Source organism: Phragmites australis, chromosome 8 (genome assembly GCF_958298935.1).
Source record: "Phragmites australis chromosome 8, lpPhrAust1.1, whole genome shotgun sequence".
NCBI classification, from domain to species: domain Eukaryota; kingdom Viridiplantae; phylum Streptophyta; class Magnoliopsida; order Poales; family Poaceae; genus Phragmites; species Phragmites australis.
Genome location: NC_084928.1, coordinates 121,978 through 137,204, shown reverse-complemented (window position 1 = coordinate 137,204; position 15,227 = coordinate 121,978). Strand labels below are relative to the sequence as shown.

The following is a 15,227-nucleotide window of genomic DNA, read 5'->3' as shown; positions in this document are numbered from 1 at the left end:
GATCAAGGAAGCTGAAGGCTATATGAACATGAAGCGTTCCGGGTCGCGTTGCTCCCTATCAATTGCCTGTGGTGTGTCCAGAAGATCCGTAGGAGTCATCTTGTGTTCTTCCGCTGCTGTCTTGTAAACTCTGGTATTTATTTCAATAAAGTTGATTTTGTTCGATATAGAACTGTATATCATTGATAATGTCACCTCATATATGATGAAACTGATCCTAACATACATATGAAATACATTTGATTATTCTTTTGAAAAAAACGGGTGTGAAAAGCTGAACGGGGAACAAAACCCCGTTTTCTCATGCTTAAAGAGGACGAATCCAACAACAACAAAATGTAAGGAGTCCAAGTAATGGAACACTAAGTCGTTTTCAATATATATATATATATATATATATATATATATATATTTATTTATAGAGAAGCACATATATGAATATCTCTGATACTCTCCTTCTCCTGAGTACTTAGTGGATTGCAGGCCTGAGCATGGAGGCTAACTGGGAGCAGATGCTGAGGTAGGGAAGCTGTGGGCCGGAAATCCTCTTCAAATCCAACAGGTAATTAGTATGATCTTGATTCCCTTCCCCTGCCATCACCTGAATCTCAAAGAAGACAGCAGCGGATAGGCTCTCCAAGGCATCGTCGTTGTTGTTGTTGGCGTTGGTGGTGAGGAGAAGGAAGGTGTGGATGATGGTGGCGCTGGGGATGACGTCGACGCCGCCGGGGAAAGGGGAGGGGAAGTGAGCGCACACCATCCGGTGCCTGTGGCGGCGCCGCCCCGGCTGGTGGTGGTTCGAACAAGACGGCGAGTAGAAGAGGATGCCCAGCTCGTGCAGCGCCTTGGCTATGTGGCGCATCGTCTGGCGCGGGCAATCGTGCAGGACATGAAACCCTCCCAGCGCCCACTGCCTCCTGCTGCTTTCACCATGCTCTCGCTGCATCTCAGCTGGAGCCCTTCTGCTGCTGCTGCCTCCTCCTCCTCCTGTCTTCACCTGTGGTGCATAATATTGATCGATCAGCCAAGAAATATCCCATGGATCGAGGAGGAAGAAACATCCTCCCAAGGCTTAATTGTTACCGTGGCCGCGCCAGTGGCTTGTCGGTGACGACGGATCATCGTCCAGAGATAACGGGTCGCTGCATCAAACTGCTTGCCGAGGATCAAGTTGTACGCGACCGTTGCCTCGTTCTCGACTCCATCTTCCAGAGACTGAAGCAAGCTGCTCCTGTCAAAGCCGTGCCGCGTCACCGCCTGCTCCACGGTTTCATCATCAACAATCTGCTGCTGCATGCAGGCATCGAGGGGAGGCATGGCCAAGTAGGGACGGATGTCCGGCTGAAGCCAGCGATGCGCCCTGACCTCGGCCATGTTCATGCGCTTCTCCGGTTTCACTATCAGCATGCTGCAGATGAGATCCCTGGCGTCATCCGACACGAAAGCCGGCATGCGAAACTCCCCTCTCAGTATGTTCCTGCGCAGGTCGGCCATGTTGACCCCGTCGAAGGGGAGGCAGCCGCAGAGCATGCCGTAGAGGATGATTCCACAGCTCCACACGTCCACCGGAGGACCAATGTATTTCCGGCGCTGGTGCAACTGTGTGCAATTGATTGATTTGGATTATTTGGACAGAAAGGAGATCGATGTTGCAGATAGAATCAATCCAACAGATGATATATACCTCGGGTGCCGCGTAGTGTGGGCTTCCACAACCCTTGCTGAGGAACTTGGTGTACCTGAACAGCTTGCTGAAACCAAAGTCGACGATCTTGATCCTGTTCTCTGAATCCAAGAGTATGTTCTCCATCTTGAGATCGCGGTGGACGACCATGTTGTGGTGGCAGTATGCGGCGCCGGCCACCATCTGCTGGAAGATGGCCCGCGCTTGGGCCTCAGGAAGCCTCCCCTGGATGGCGACGTAGTCGTGGAGCTGCCCCGACTCCGCGAGCTCCATGACGATGTAGATGTGGTGATCGGTGAAGATGGCTTCGTAGAGGCGTATGATGTGCGGATGCCTGAGCAGCCTCATCACCCTGACCTCGCGCTCGACTTTGCAGACGGGCATGCCGGCGGTGGCTTGGCAGAGTATCTTGATGCCGACCTTGATGCCCGTGCGGCGGTGGCTGGCCTCCCACACCTCCGCGAAGCTACCCCTCCCTCGCACGCACTGCAGCGAGTACCTCCCGCCCAGCGCCACAAGGTGCTGCTGCTGCTGCTCCGTCTCCAGCCGCCGTCTCTTGGAGCTGCTGGCCGACATGATCACCTGCTGCCCCTGCCCCTGCCCCTGCTCCTGCTGCGACGACATGATCACCATTCACCAGCCTTCTCTTGGAGCTGATGATCGATCGATCCTGCAAGCAAGCAAGCCAAAGACAAACAAGAAGCTCTTAATCTCGTTAAATAGAGGCAGGCCCGGTGAGAAGAACAAGGCAGGTAGCACTGCACTACACTGCACGGTGAGAAGAACAAGGCAGGAGCGACGAGGTTCCCAATCTACAGCCAAGGGCTCACGTCTGCGTGCCAGAAACAAGGGCTGAGAGACCTACTTACCTAGGCAGGCAAGAGCAGCTTGACAAGAAAGAAAAACGATTCAATTCCAGCAAGTCAATGCATTCTGACAATGGCTTTCCTCCAAGCTGACGCCATGCCTTGTAATCTCCATTGCTCATATTGCTACTTGTTCGTAGCAAACCAAGCTTTTGGCACATCGGTCTGACCAAAATTGAACAGACGTGTCGACACATCGCCCACGTCAACCACCAAGTCCAAATAGCGTGCTGACGTCATAATTAAGGTTTTATAATTAAAATTTATGTTTTAATTCTCTTAATTAGGTAATTTTGCATTTAGATCCCTAGACTTTTCTGTTTTCACAAAAAGACCCCTGTCAGCTACTATTTTTACATTTAGCCTTGTAGTTTTATTTATTTACATATAAGCCCCTAAACTTTTACATTTTTACAAAAAAAGCCCCTAAACATTTACCTTTATATATAGGCCTCTAAAAATTTACAAATAAGCCCCTAGACCTTTCTATTTTACCAAATGATCCGTGTTCTTTTATATAAAGACCCATGTACCATTCTTAGTTGTTTGTGCTTACTTATTTCCAGTATTCGTCAATGCAATAGGAGACGAGCAGTGTGTGAGCTTGCAAGAACAGACCTTTGACGTTTGTGAGCAACCTATTGTTGAAGGCAAGTGTCCTTGACTACTTAGATCCCATTGTAGGAGAGCGTGTCCTTTATTTTGTTCTGTTGCATGCTTGCAATATGAATCGCATGTTTAGGATTTACTAGTATTTTCCAGATTATCCTTGTCACATGTGTTGGAGTCGGAGTATCAAAGGTAGACTTGCTTAGCTCCGTTATCATGGATATGGGTAGGTTGCTTAATAACTTGATAAATTGTCTATACAATATGAACCAGATTGGGTAATTTTTTGTAGCAACATGGATCATAGTGATCTAGACAGGTTAGTTTGGTTTGTATGGTTGTTGTGTACGCATTGGGTAATGTACGAGTACCTACTTTAGATCTTAAGGACCGATTTGGTAGCTAGATATGGAATACCTGGTGAGTTTAGTAGTCGGATGGAATCCGATGAGCCATATCTTTTAAAGTCTTGTCATCATACATAGTAAATATGACTGATATATCTACTTGAGTCCTAAGTTAGAATGGCTTAGTGACAGTAAACCAGAGTTAAGCATTCCTTGTCTTAAACTCTCATGTCACGATTTTCCATACTTACTGAGTATTTCATGTACTCACACTTGCTATACCCAAATAATGTTACTCAGTCGAGGAAGATTTCGAAGACTTCACAGAGGTTGGTGTATTCTAGGGTGTGTTCTCCATCGATTGCATGTGGAGTTGCCGGAAGATTGAAGGCTACACTTAGTTCCATTGCATCGTTGGTTCCTTTTTGTTAGAACAAATGTGCGTTTAAGTTAATGGTATTGTTTCTGTTATTCACTTATAATGTTACTATATGTATATAATTTGATCCTGACATACATATAGTTTAAATTCGGTTTGATCTTAAAATCGGGTGTGACATCCTCCAACTTTCTCCCAAATTCTTGTACGATATATATACTCCTACTATATATATGCTGCTTCTCAATATATATGTTTTTTTGAAAGAAAAACAGTAGGGAAGACCTCTACTGTAGTAAAAATATATTATATAACGAAAGAGAGAAAACAAGGGAATGTACCAGAGAACCTGAGAGAGAGAAGAACTATACATGCTTGGAGAGCCAGAAGTAGACCAGAGATCTCAACTGCTCATTGACTCTATACAACTGAAGGTAAACTTCAGCAACAAAGTTATCCTTCCAGCCATGGAAGGGCGGCTCAATATATATGTTGACGTTTACATATGCTCCACTTCACTTCAGTTGAGCTAGCGTCCCTATATGGTCCCTATATGCAGTGGGCCTCCCTCTGAGTCTGAGTACATGGACACATGCTCTCCTCTCCTCTCCTTTCTGCATCTATCTATGTAGATGTAGATGAGACCAAGGTATTGACAACATCAATTATATTGGATGAGATGAGACCAAGGCAAGGCAGTTAATTTCAGTTATCAAATGTAAGTTAAGTAATCTGCCATGCAAGTCTCAATTAAGCTAGCACGTAGGTAATGTAATGAACAACACATACATTATATCATTATATTGTCAGAGTAGCCTGAACCATGACCCCAGGAATGGAAACATTGCCACCAGCAAGCGCATCAACAATGGCGCCTGCTTGTACTTGCTACTCGCCGACATTCGTCCTCCTCTCGCTCTCCTCCTTGCTGGAGGTGAAGGAGCCCCCACTCCCCCTCCCACTCTCCGGCTGGCAGCAGCATCATCCTCTCCACCACCACTCGCATGAGGAGTCGACCCCTTGCTGTAATACCTACTGTAGCCACCAGCACCAGGGGATGGCTTGTCATCGTCATGGAGGAGTTCATCCCATCCTCCAAAGCCGCCGCCGCTTTTACTACCTCCCCTGCCGTTGCTGCTGCTCTTGGTGCCGTCAGAAGTAGCACCAGCAAAATCATCATCTTCTGAAACCCATGACTGCCTCCTCCCATAATAGCTACTGTTGTTGTCTCTGTTTCCTCGACCACCTGTTGCAAAGTCAGTACTGTACTCGGGAAAATCTTTTTCCTCCTCGAATGGTGGTTGCCACCGGCTGTTGCTTCTTCTCCTTCCCCATATGGCGTCGAGCAGAAACGATATGGCAGACTGACCGAGCGGGATCGCCATTGCCATCAGGAAAGCCCTCGGCCCGGTTGCAACCAACATGGACGCCAGCATTACCGGGAGCAGGTACCCGTAAGTCTTAAAGACCTAGCAGCAAGAGCATGCAGAGGGTAAGTTAGTTGCTAGCTTCACTTCATTTCACTTCACTTCACTTCACAATGAAGGAAGGAAGCAAGCAAGCAAACAAGGAATTGCTTGCACTAGGGAAGTAACAAGGATTCCTGCCTTATAGATGCAATTGAAGGTCATGATCGAGGACATGCATAAACAAGGGAGAAGATCGTACTATATATAAGCAGGCTAGGCTATGTTCCTTGATGAAAAGAATACAACTCTTTTTTATTATTTTTATTATGTTCCAGCAGAGTGGAGTATGGACTAGGCAGGCAGTGGATATATATTGCTTCTGTTTTATTATTGTATTTATCAAGATGGAATCTTTCATTCATTCGTATGAGGATGAGTAATGAATCATCCTTCTCTTATTATAGCCACCAGAATACATACATACATACAGGCAGGGAGGGAGAAATTTCACTGACGGACCTTGGAGAACCATGGCTCGTCGAACAGCTGGGAGCCCAAGCTGGGGAAGGGGAACTCATCCTCATCCTCTTGGTAATCTTGGTCGTCCTCCTCTTCCTCTTCCTCGTCCTGATGGTAATCGTAGCCGTCGTCGTCGGACCACCACCTTCTGCTCCCATCTTCCCGTTTGGCAGCAGCCCTCCTGTTGCGGCGGAGGAGGGTTTGCACGGGGTAAGAAAAGGAGGAGGAGAGGGGAAGGGGTTTGCGAGGCGCGACGACCACCGCTGCAACTGGAAGCGCAGGGGCAGGGGCAGCTCCTAGTCCTACCCCGACGCCGAGCATTTCAATTCATTGCCGCCGCTGCTTGCCGCCCTTGCCGGGAGGGGAGGGGAGGGGAGAAGATAAACTTGCTTTTATTTCTTTCTTTAAAAAAGAAAAAGAATTTCCCATCCTACCTCTTGTCTCGTGTGAAGCGGAGAGAGAGAGAGAGAGAGGGTGGAGCGCAGGGTCATACGCTCCGCTCCGCTCGCCTATAGCAACCGGACCTTAGGTTTGGGTAGAGCTGCGACTTTGGGCCATATTTTTTGGGCCGGTCTGAGCCCAGTACGGCCCGGTGAAGCTTAAACTCGATCCGATCCGAGCACTGATGGGCCGGTTCAGCCCGACCCGATTTATGGGCCGGGCCGGGCCTTGATATGGGGCCTAATGGGCGGTCTGGCCCAGTAAAAAATGGGTTCGCGACCTCACATGCGGTGGAATGTGGTGGTACTGGGCCCGTGCCAGCCCGGCCCGATAAGGCCCATCGTGCATTCGGGCCGGGTTTGGGCCTAGCTGAAGGAGGATTGGGCCAGCCCGACCCGACCCGAATAGTTTATCGGGCCATCCAAGCACGGCCCGAAAAGCCCGAAGCCCGAATGGGTCGGGTCGGGCCGGCCCAAGTCCCACCTCTAGGTTTGGGTACCCGTTTACCGGGTCTGTGTTCGGGTACAAGATTTTTTCTACGGGTCTATCGGGTCATGCTCGGGTTTTAGTTTCTATCCATAGGTGTCCATCGGATCTCCCGAAACACCCACTAAGACTAGGCTCATCCACGAGACCAGGAAGCTCATGCGTCAGCTCACACCTAGTGAAGATTGAGGAACTCGGAAACTTCGAACCCTAGCCGATTCCTCTCTGACTCTCTCGGTCCCTCCACGGTCCACACGCCCACTCACCGCCGACGATCTCCTCCCTCCCAACCTCGTATGTCCCCTAGTGACCTCCTCCGGGCTCTGGTGCTCCCTATCCTGTGCTATGCCGATAGGGGCCGATCCATCCATCAAGAAATCGCAAGGTGAACCATGAGCGTCAAGAACGACCAATCTAAAATGCTCTTATTAAGATGGCTGAAATTGATGTATTTGGGGAATTGATCTGTTTTAACAGTGTTCTCACAGTGCTCATGTTGAATTGATGTATTTGTTCTTACATTGAACTGTATTTTGGGGGGAAATGTTCTTACTATTTCTTTGTTCTCATGCTGAGTTGTTGAATGCTGACTATCAGTGCTGAATCCATGATGTTTTGATACCACCACAACATCAAGTCATGGTATCGATGATGTTTTGATAGATGATAGTGTCGTTGTTGGTAATAAAAGAAAACTTAAATCTGCTGTATGGAGGGAGTATGGAAGAATAAAAATAAGGGATGATTAGAAAGCTAAATGTAATTAGTGTAGTAAAATTCTTTTAGCTATCAAAAAAATGGGACCACACACTTGAGTAAGCATCTGTCACACCCAGTTTTTCAAAAGAACAACCAGGTGTATTCCACATATATGCAGGATCTGTTTCATCATACATACGATGACATCATCAGTGATAAACAGTTCTATATCGAACAAAACAACTTTATTAAAACAAATACAAGAGTTTTTAAACCGCAACGCAAGAACAAGAGGAAACTCCAACGCAGACTTCAAGGCACACCATAGGCAATCGACTAGGGGCAACGCGACCTAGGACGTTCCGTCTTCATTATAGTCTTGAGCTTCCTTGATCTTCGTGTAGCCTTCTCTAACTGAGCAGTATTTATTATTGAAAATAGCAAGTATGAGTACATATCGTACTCCGCAAGTGTAGGAAAGTATGACATGAGGGTTTAAGTCAAGAAAAAGTTAGGCACTAGTTTACTGCACTAAACAACCTTAACCTATAACTCTCTGAATCAGGCATCCTATTTACTAAGTGTGAAGACACAACTTAAACAAGAGGAACAGCTCATCAGATTCTATCTAACTACCAAACTCACCAGATATTCTATATCCGGCTACCACAACTCACCAGATAATCCCATTACCTGGTTACCCAACCATTCATACCCAGAACTTTGATCCCAACTAATCAAGAAGAAGTCCAAGCCGCTCTTGACCGTGAGCACGGCTGATCGATCAGTTTTATATTCTGCAAAGTTTGCACACTTTACCCACGAGTCGTGATTCCCGTTTTGCTACACACTTCTGAGGTGTAGAGCCGGGGTCTCACTACAAGGCCTTTACAAAGCGCCAACAAATCCATATGCAACCACTAAGGTTTCACCGCTAACAGGAATTCCATCCACTGCAGAGGTCCCCTCTTGTGCCACTCAACCGTCCACTGGTGTATACAAAATAAGGAGGACATCTAATTAATTGGTCAGGCCGTACCCATATAAGTCTCGTGGTTGCGCTGTTCAGCCAGGTTACAGGCTTCAAGAACCGGTCCTTAAGACCCCACACAGGAACATACATATTCTCATCGTGCGGCACAACATACCAACCATCCTATTAGAATCCCTATTTATGTTGCTACGAAAGATTACCATACCCGATTCATGTTGCATAATCGTTAGTCAAGTTTAACTTCTAACCCAACCAGGACAGTGACTAGCATATCTATCATTTTCTTCCCATGACTCATCAACGGCGACAAGGATATTGAAACAAAAGCTAGTAAAAGTTTTCAATTTAGACAAGCATACAATGAAGGATAAATAACTTACATAAATTCCTAAAAATATGTGCAAGATGTTCAAGGACACTTGCCTTCTCCGAAGTGCTGCTCAGTGTTGTCGAAATCGTGATCTTGAATATTCTCAAACGGTTCTAGGACAGGATCGTCTACACACGGAGAGAACAACACACTAAGAGCAAGCGCAAAATATGAAGCTAACGCAACAAACAAACGCGAACGATGGTTAGATTACGATTTTAGAAAGATTTAGGCACAAGAATCACTCAAATCGGAGCTATAACACGAAAACTACAGCTAAACGAATTTTTAATTGGCTAGCAACAATGAAAACTATTTTTCTGGAATTAAACCTAATTTTTACAAAGACTTAAAACATTTATTTAAAATTTCCTAGAATTATTTTATAGCATAAAACTAATTAAAACAATGTATTTACATTTTTTAGGAATTAAAAATAATTTTATATGTAACAAAACATATTTAAAATATTTATTTTACTAAAGAAAACATTATTTGAATTAATCTAGATTAGGCAAAAAAAATCGCCTCTTTTCTGAGCAGCCGCGTCGAACAGACACTGTCTGATCGTGCTACTCGGTAAATAAAATAACAATAAACATCACTCATTAGTAGTAGCCATTAGTGATTGGTCTCATAACAACCCGTCACTAATGAGTGGCCATAGCAGAGAACCGCCAAGGCTACATTTAGTGACTGGTTATAAAGATACTCGTTACTAATGACTTAATATTAGTGACGGATTATAAAGACATTCGTCACTGATTATTTAACATTAATGACGGGTGATAAGGATACCCGTCACTAATGACACATGCAAAGATCGACTTCTACAAACAAAAGAAGTACATGCATGTAAACAGAGAGTATTTCAACATCCCATTCAACTGAACAAAACTGAACTTCTATGGATAACATCCTAAAGAATGTCGGGATTTGGAAGCCATCTTCACATTCAAGAACACATATATAAATCCAGAAACTTGAATTTAACTCAAGTTAGTCATACAATATAGTTATGCATACTACTTATACAAATATCCATACATCATTACACTTGAGCATTTACCGGAGTACATAACCTCTTATATTTAACTTAGTTGAAATCTACAATACTATATCCTAATACTTCATCGATATACATTAGCGTATGAATTAGTGCACTCTCTTTCCCTTAGCATGGACGATCAAAGGATTTACCATAGACAGTAAATAATGTCTTATTAGCTGATTCATTTCCACTTAAATGAAATCTTATATCAGTGTGGAAGCTGCATTCAGCAGTAAAATCTACTTTGGAGCCATAAAAGCTTAACCCAAGATGCTCCATGGCTTGATCTAAGATAGTATGAAAGCTAATTGCCGCAAAGGTGTCACCAAAAATATCCTACAAGAAAAGAAAATTAAATTATAAAAATAATACACACTAACAATCATGTATATCAAAACAACCGAATTACATATTACTGTACCATATCATATTCATTGAACTGAGCAAGCCTCTCACTGATCGAAGCCAAATCCTCTTCGCCCTCCTCAAGCGCTTTTATTCAAAAATAGTTGTAGTCGAGCAAAAAGAACCCATGCTCTTCAAGCACTTTCAGGCACCCTACAATAGTGGTTTTTTGGAATGCAACGAAATCGGTGATGCCTTGCCACAGGCCCTAATAGTGATATCCCCACGACTTTCTCCCCTTGAATGTATGTCAAAAGAGATAGATAGCTTCACAAAATTTCTTCCATCTAGAGTGGATTGCACCAAAGGTACAGTACCACATATTACAGGGATTACCTCTTTAAGCCATAGGATTGGTTTCAACACCTACATGATAGGATGATATGAATTGAGCCTAATGTACTATAAAGTCATTTAAATTGTTGTGTCCTAATGAGTGTTACTATGAGCCTAACAATGAGGGAGAAAAAGAAAAGAGGTTACTATGATCGGTCTCGATCGTGACCGGTGGGGGAACGCCGGTGGGGAAACGCCTGGAGGGTAATGTACGCCTGGTGCGTGAGCCGATGGATGAGTTGTAGGGATACATCCAAGTCCGCCACAGCGACGGCGACGGCCCCTGCCATTACCTTGATCCATCACCCTAACCCTAGCGGGTAGAGGGCGGCGACGGCGTACGTCAGGCTGTGGTGGAGGGGGGAGGATGGCGGTAGCGTTGGCGGTGAGGTACGAACAGCGGCGACGGCGGGAGGAGGAGGTGAGTGGACGTGAGCGGAGATGAGAGTGATCGAGAGAGAAATGGACGGATAAGAGTGGTCGAGCAGATAGGAATGGCAGAAATTAGTGACGAGTTATAATGACACCCGTCACTAATAAATCAATCATTAGTGGCGGTAACAACTATAACCCGTCACTAATTACTTTAATATTAGTGATAGATCTCATAACGACCCGTCACTAATGAGTATGCTATATTTAGTGACGTGTGCCTCATATACCGTTACTAATAATTGAATTATTAGTGATGGACATTAATGTGATCTGTCACTAATATCTTTAGTGACGGACCGTTCGCTTGCCGTCACTAATGAACTCTCGTTAGTAACAGGTCGTGGCTGGGTCCCGGCCCGAGCTACATATTAGTGACAGGTCGGCACTGGACCCGTCACTAGTAGTGTACTAGTGACGGGTACTGAGGAGCCATCACTAATAATGTGTCTTCTTTGATGTTTTCTTACGTAGCGTTAGTTACGGGAAATATAGTCTACAATAATTAATATTAAATATTATAATAAAAAGGTTAAAATAAAAATAGAAAAAATCTTTGTTCGATAACCAAACACACGCATGCCTGCTCCTGCTGGACTAACTAGCTAGCAGCCAACACCTGATCATTGATCTCTCTTATCAAAACAACACACAGTTAAGTTATTGATTCATCTCTTCTTCCCTCCCTCCCACCATCTCAGTGAGATTCAGCTGCATGCTTCTTTGGTATGCTATGCTATGGTATACTCACATTCATACATACATAGCACAAGGAAGGAAGGAAGCTTCTGCTTCACACATGGAGCAGCCAAGCCAAGCAGATCTGAATAAGATGCTGCTGCAGTGCTTGCTGGCGCACTGACTAACTGACTGAATCGATCGATCCACATTTGATTTCACTCCTGCAACCACTGGATCTTCCTTCCCTTCCGACTATGTCTATGTGTGCACCCAACTTTCTTCGCTGCCGACTCAGGTGCATGCATTGCATGTCCTCCTCCTCCCTACATCTTCATTAATCGATTGGATTAGAGCTCCAACACCACAACTGCAAATTAGCCGAATCACCAGCGTCAGTCACAACAGTATACATGACATCTCATGATTACATTACATCTGCTGTAACTGTAACGTAGGCTACTGGATAGAGTAATAATAAATAAGTAACACATGACAACTCACAGTCTGAATCGGTGGTGATCCACTGCCCCACCCTGCAATCCTCCTCCTCTTCCTCCTGCTCCTCCATGCTCTTTGGGCTCCTGCTTCTGCTGTACAACATACTGGCAATAGCCGGTTCCGACACCGACGCACTCTGCTGGCTCATCGACGACAGCCTCGACATGCAGTAGTGATTTCTCGACGGCGTCAGAGCCTGGTCCGCTGCCTTTGCTGACACCGACACAAACGACAGCGGCGAGTGCAGAACCGATGACGCCGACGCCGACGAGCAGCTGCCCACGTCCCACTTGAAGCTCAGCTTGCTCGAGCTGCAACTCATGTCGTCGCTCGCCTGTCCATGTTGCTGTTGCTGCCCTCCCTTCGCTGCGTCCCTTGCCTGGAAGCTCAGGACCTTCTGCAAACCAAAACACCATTAAATAACGAATATAATAGATAATAACCGATGCCTATGGAGACTAAAGGTTTCTTTAAAGATAAAAAAATTTGGTACTTACACAAAGATGAGGTTGGATTCAAACCGATGCCTATGCAGGTGATTTACAGGGCAATATATTGGATTCACTTATGGGCATTACTTCAAAAGAGTACCAGGAAACTATGAGGTTAAGATGTCGTCAGCTGGAGATCACAATAATAGATATCTTCGCAAAGTTCAAATGAAGGTTTAGCAATAGATTAAGTATTTAAAATGAAACATGTCTCTATTATTAAAGTTCTTTTTCCTCAGGGTTTTTGTTGCCTTTGTGACAGACGGAGCCTGCCTTTTTAGTTTGTTTTCTGTAATAATGTTCGGCCGAATTCATGTTGCTATGAACAGATCGGGATATTTTCATTAGCTTAATAAAATAAGAATCCTTTTATTAAAAAATAACGAATATGAAACAAATCAGGAATTAATTTACAATATTTAGATTTGACAAGGCATCTAGCACTCGTCCAAAAACACTAACACATACAGTAGTAAAAAGAAGCAATTGCAAGGCCCTGCCGTGATTGCATGGGGAAACAAGAAAAGTTGGGATCCTGATAAGCTAAACAAACTAAACTTAGAAAGAATATATACCTTCCATTTCTTGGCACTGACGGTAGCGCTGTGAGGCCTGGCCTGAGCAGCCCGCTTCAGAAGCTCCTTCACCCGCGCGACGGCCTTCTTGCCGTCGATCCTATGCACCATCTTCTTCATCGCACCGTCGGCGAAGCCATGCTCGTTGAAGATCGGGAGCACTTTGCAGCCGACGACTACAGCGCCAGCAGGATCAGCAATGTGCCCCATCTATCCTTGTCGAGGCCACAGGCACCCCAGCAGAATATATACCTCACTTCACTGGCACTGCATCCCCTGTATATGGTTTGGTTGCTGGCATTTATAATTAAGAGCAATTCCTTATATGTTATCGCTAAAACTCACAAATCCCTTATATACCATCATGTATCTATGACATGTGAGGTCACATCAGTCAATAACACATGAAGTCTAATAATATATTAGAAATTTAAGTTTTAGCCAGTGTGTTATTGACTGAGGTGACCTCAATCAAACATAGGCTATTTCCATTTTCCCCACCACAAATACACCAACCTCGATCTAGCAGCCAGCCAATCTGTACTCGATCCTGATCATTGATTTTCTTAACGGACGGCCTGCTAGGGTGTGTATTTTGTTCTCAGCTGCGAACTATGCGGGATCCCCTCCGATAGCAAATAGCCAAGAGATTAATATAATTGGTATCATCTATTATATAATTGAAGCAACATGGCGTGCAAAGCCAATATGGGGCGCCTAGCTAAGCTGGAATTAGCCTTAGTTAAACATCACATGTGAAGATAGAATAATATCACAATGCATGTCCTGGGTAGCTGTAACAAGTATAAGAATCTTGATTAGGTGCATGCAGTTGTGGTCAAAGGGCAAAGTCGAACACTACTACAAGGCCAGGGCCAGCATTTAGATCTCCTCCACCAACTTGCCTGTTTGTTTAATAGTTTAGTGAAAGGATTAGATAGGTGCTGTGTCACCGCACTAGCTACAGGTATATTGATTATTGATCCAAGTGGGGCAAAGACAGATGTGCATGCTGAGAAAGATTAAGCAAGCAAATGATATGGGCATGCATGATTAGTTTCGAATGGTGTCCCTTGTGCTGCTTAGGTTGGCCATGTGATGCATGCAAAGGGGGGCGCCCCTGCCCTGGGCTACTACATGTTACTGCATACTGTAGGAAAGGAGTTTTTTATTGTTATACTTCTGTACCTCTTGTCTGACTAGATAGTTTATGTCGAGGATATAAACAATAAGGTTATATAGATGCTATTTACCATGCATAATGCATAGATATCTTTTTCTAGAGAAGAAGATAGATATCTGAACTGTTATGGAATCAAATGAACCAAAAAGTTCCATAATAGTTCAAGGATTCAGAAACGAGAGATACATAGAAGGCTGTTGCTTGTGTTATAAAAAGCCGCAGGCTGAACTGTTCTAACATTAAAAGTAGATTGCCAAAAGCATAGCCCGAAATTCAGCCAAGAACAGAAAATACAAGATACAGGAATGGTATTGCCAAAAGCATAGATATCCCCTCTTTCTGTTATGTTCTACTATCTGAAATAAAATGTTTCAGACATCTCGGTTGAACAGGAATGGTATTGACAAGATCTGCAAACCGATCCATCATGCTTTTCACCAGAGAAACATGGTGGCTCGTGCATCTGAAATAATCTGGCCCATTATCAGCAACACATGAATCTATTATATATATTTTTAGGTTGTGGAAATGGCTTTCTGCTAGAGTTGGCCATTGCAGAAGAACAGCAGCACGGGTACACTTGTCCCCACATGAGCGACATTATCTCCGGCAATCTACTTCTACTCTTAGGCTCTAAGTTCATTGTCTACGATACGGGACCAGATCTTCTATAGTCCCCAAAAAAGATACCAAGACATGACTGACATGGTCCGAAAAGACCAGATTATGTGAACAGCATTTCTCGACATTTAGTTATGGTCTCAACGTGTTG

The 15,227-nt window shown here is 44.6% G+C and overlaps 3 protein-coding genes across 3 annotated transcripts; all 3 read right to left on the bottom strand.

Moving 5' to 3' along the window:
- Positions 1 to 449: 449 nt before the first annotated feature.
- Positions 450 to 2,597, bottom strand: LOC133927825 (serine/threonine protein kinase OSK1-like). Its single transcript, XM_062374208.1, has 3 exons — positions 1,685 to 2,597; positions 1,084 to 1,599; positions 450 to 997 (listed from the first exon to the last, which is right to left on the bottom strand). The coding sequence occupies exons 1-3, from the start codon at positions 2,315 to 2,317 to the stop codon at positions 470 to 472; spliced, it is 1,677 nt and encodes a 558-aa protein (XP_062230192.1). The 5' UTR covers positions 2,318 to 2,597; the 3' UTR covers positions 450 to 469.
- A 2,060-nt stretch (positions 2,598 to 4,657) lies between these two features.
- Positions 4,658 to 6,250, bottom strand: LOC133926068 (uncharacterized). Its single transcript, XM_062371811.1, has 2 exons — positions 5,814 to 6,250; positions 4,658 to 5,354 (listed from the first exon to the last, which is right to left on the bottom strand). Exons 1-2 carry the CDS (start codon positions 6,132 to 6,134, stop codon positions 4,692 to 4,694), a joined length of 984 nt encoding a protein of 327 aa, XP_062227795.1. The 5' UTR covers positions 6,135 to 6,250; the 3' UTR covers positions 4,658 to 4,691.
- Positions 6,251 to 11,559: 5,309 nt separating this feature from the next.
- LOC133927823 (uncharacterized) lies at positions 11,560 to 13,491 on the bottom strand. The gene is made up of 3 exons (XM_062374207.1): positions 13,273 to 13,491; positions 12,210 to 12,603; positions 11,560 to 12,075 (listed from the first exon to the last, which is right to left on the bottom strand). Exons 1-3 carry the CDS (start codon positions 13,480 to 13,482, stop codon positions 12,056 to 12,058), a joined length of 624 nt encoding a protein of 207 aa, XP_062230191.1. The 5' UTR covers positions 13,483 to 13,491; the 3' UTR covers positions 11,560 to 12,055.
- Positions 13,492 to 15,227: the final 1,736 nt, after the last annotated feature.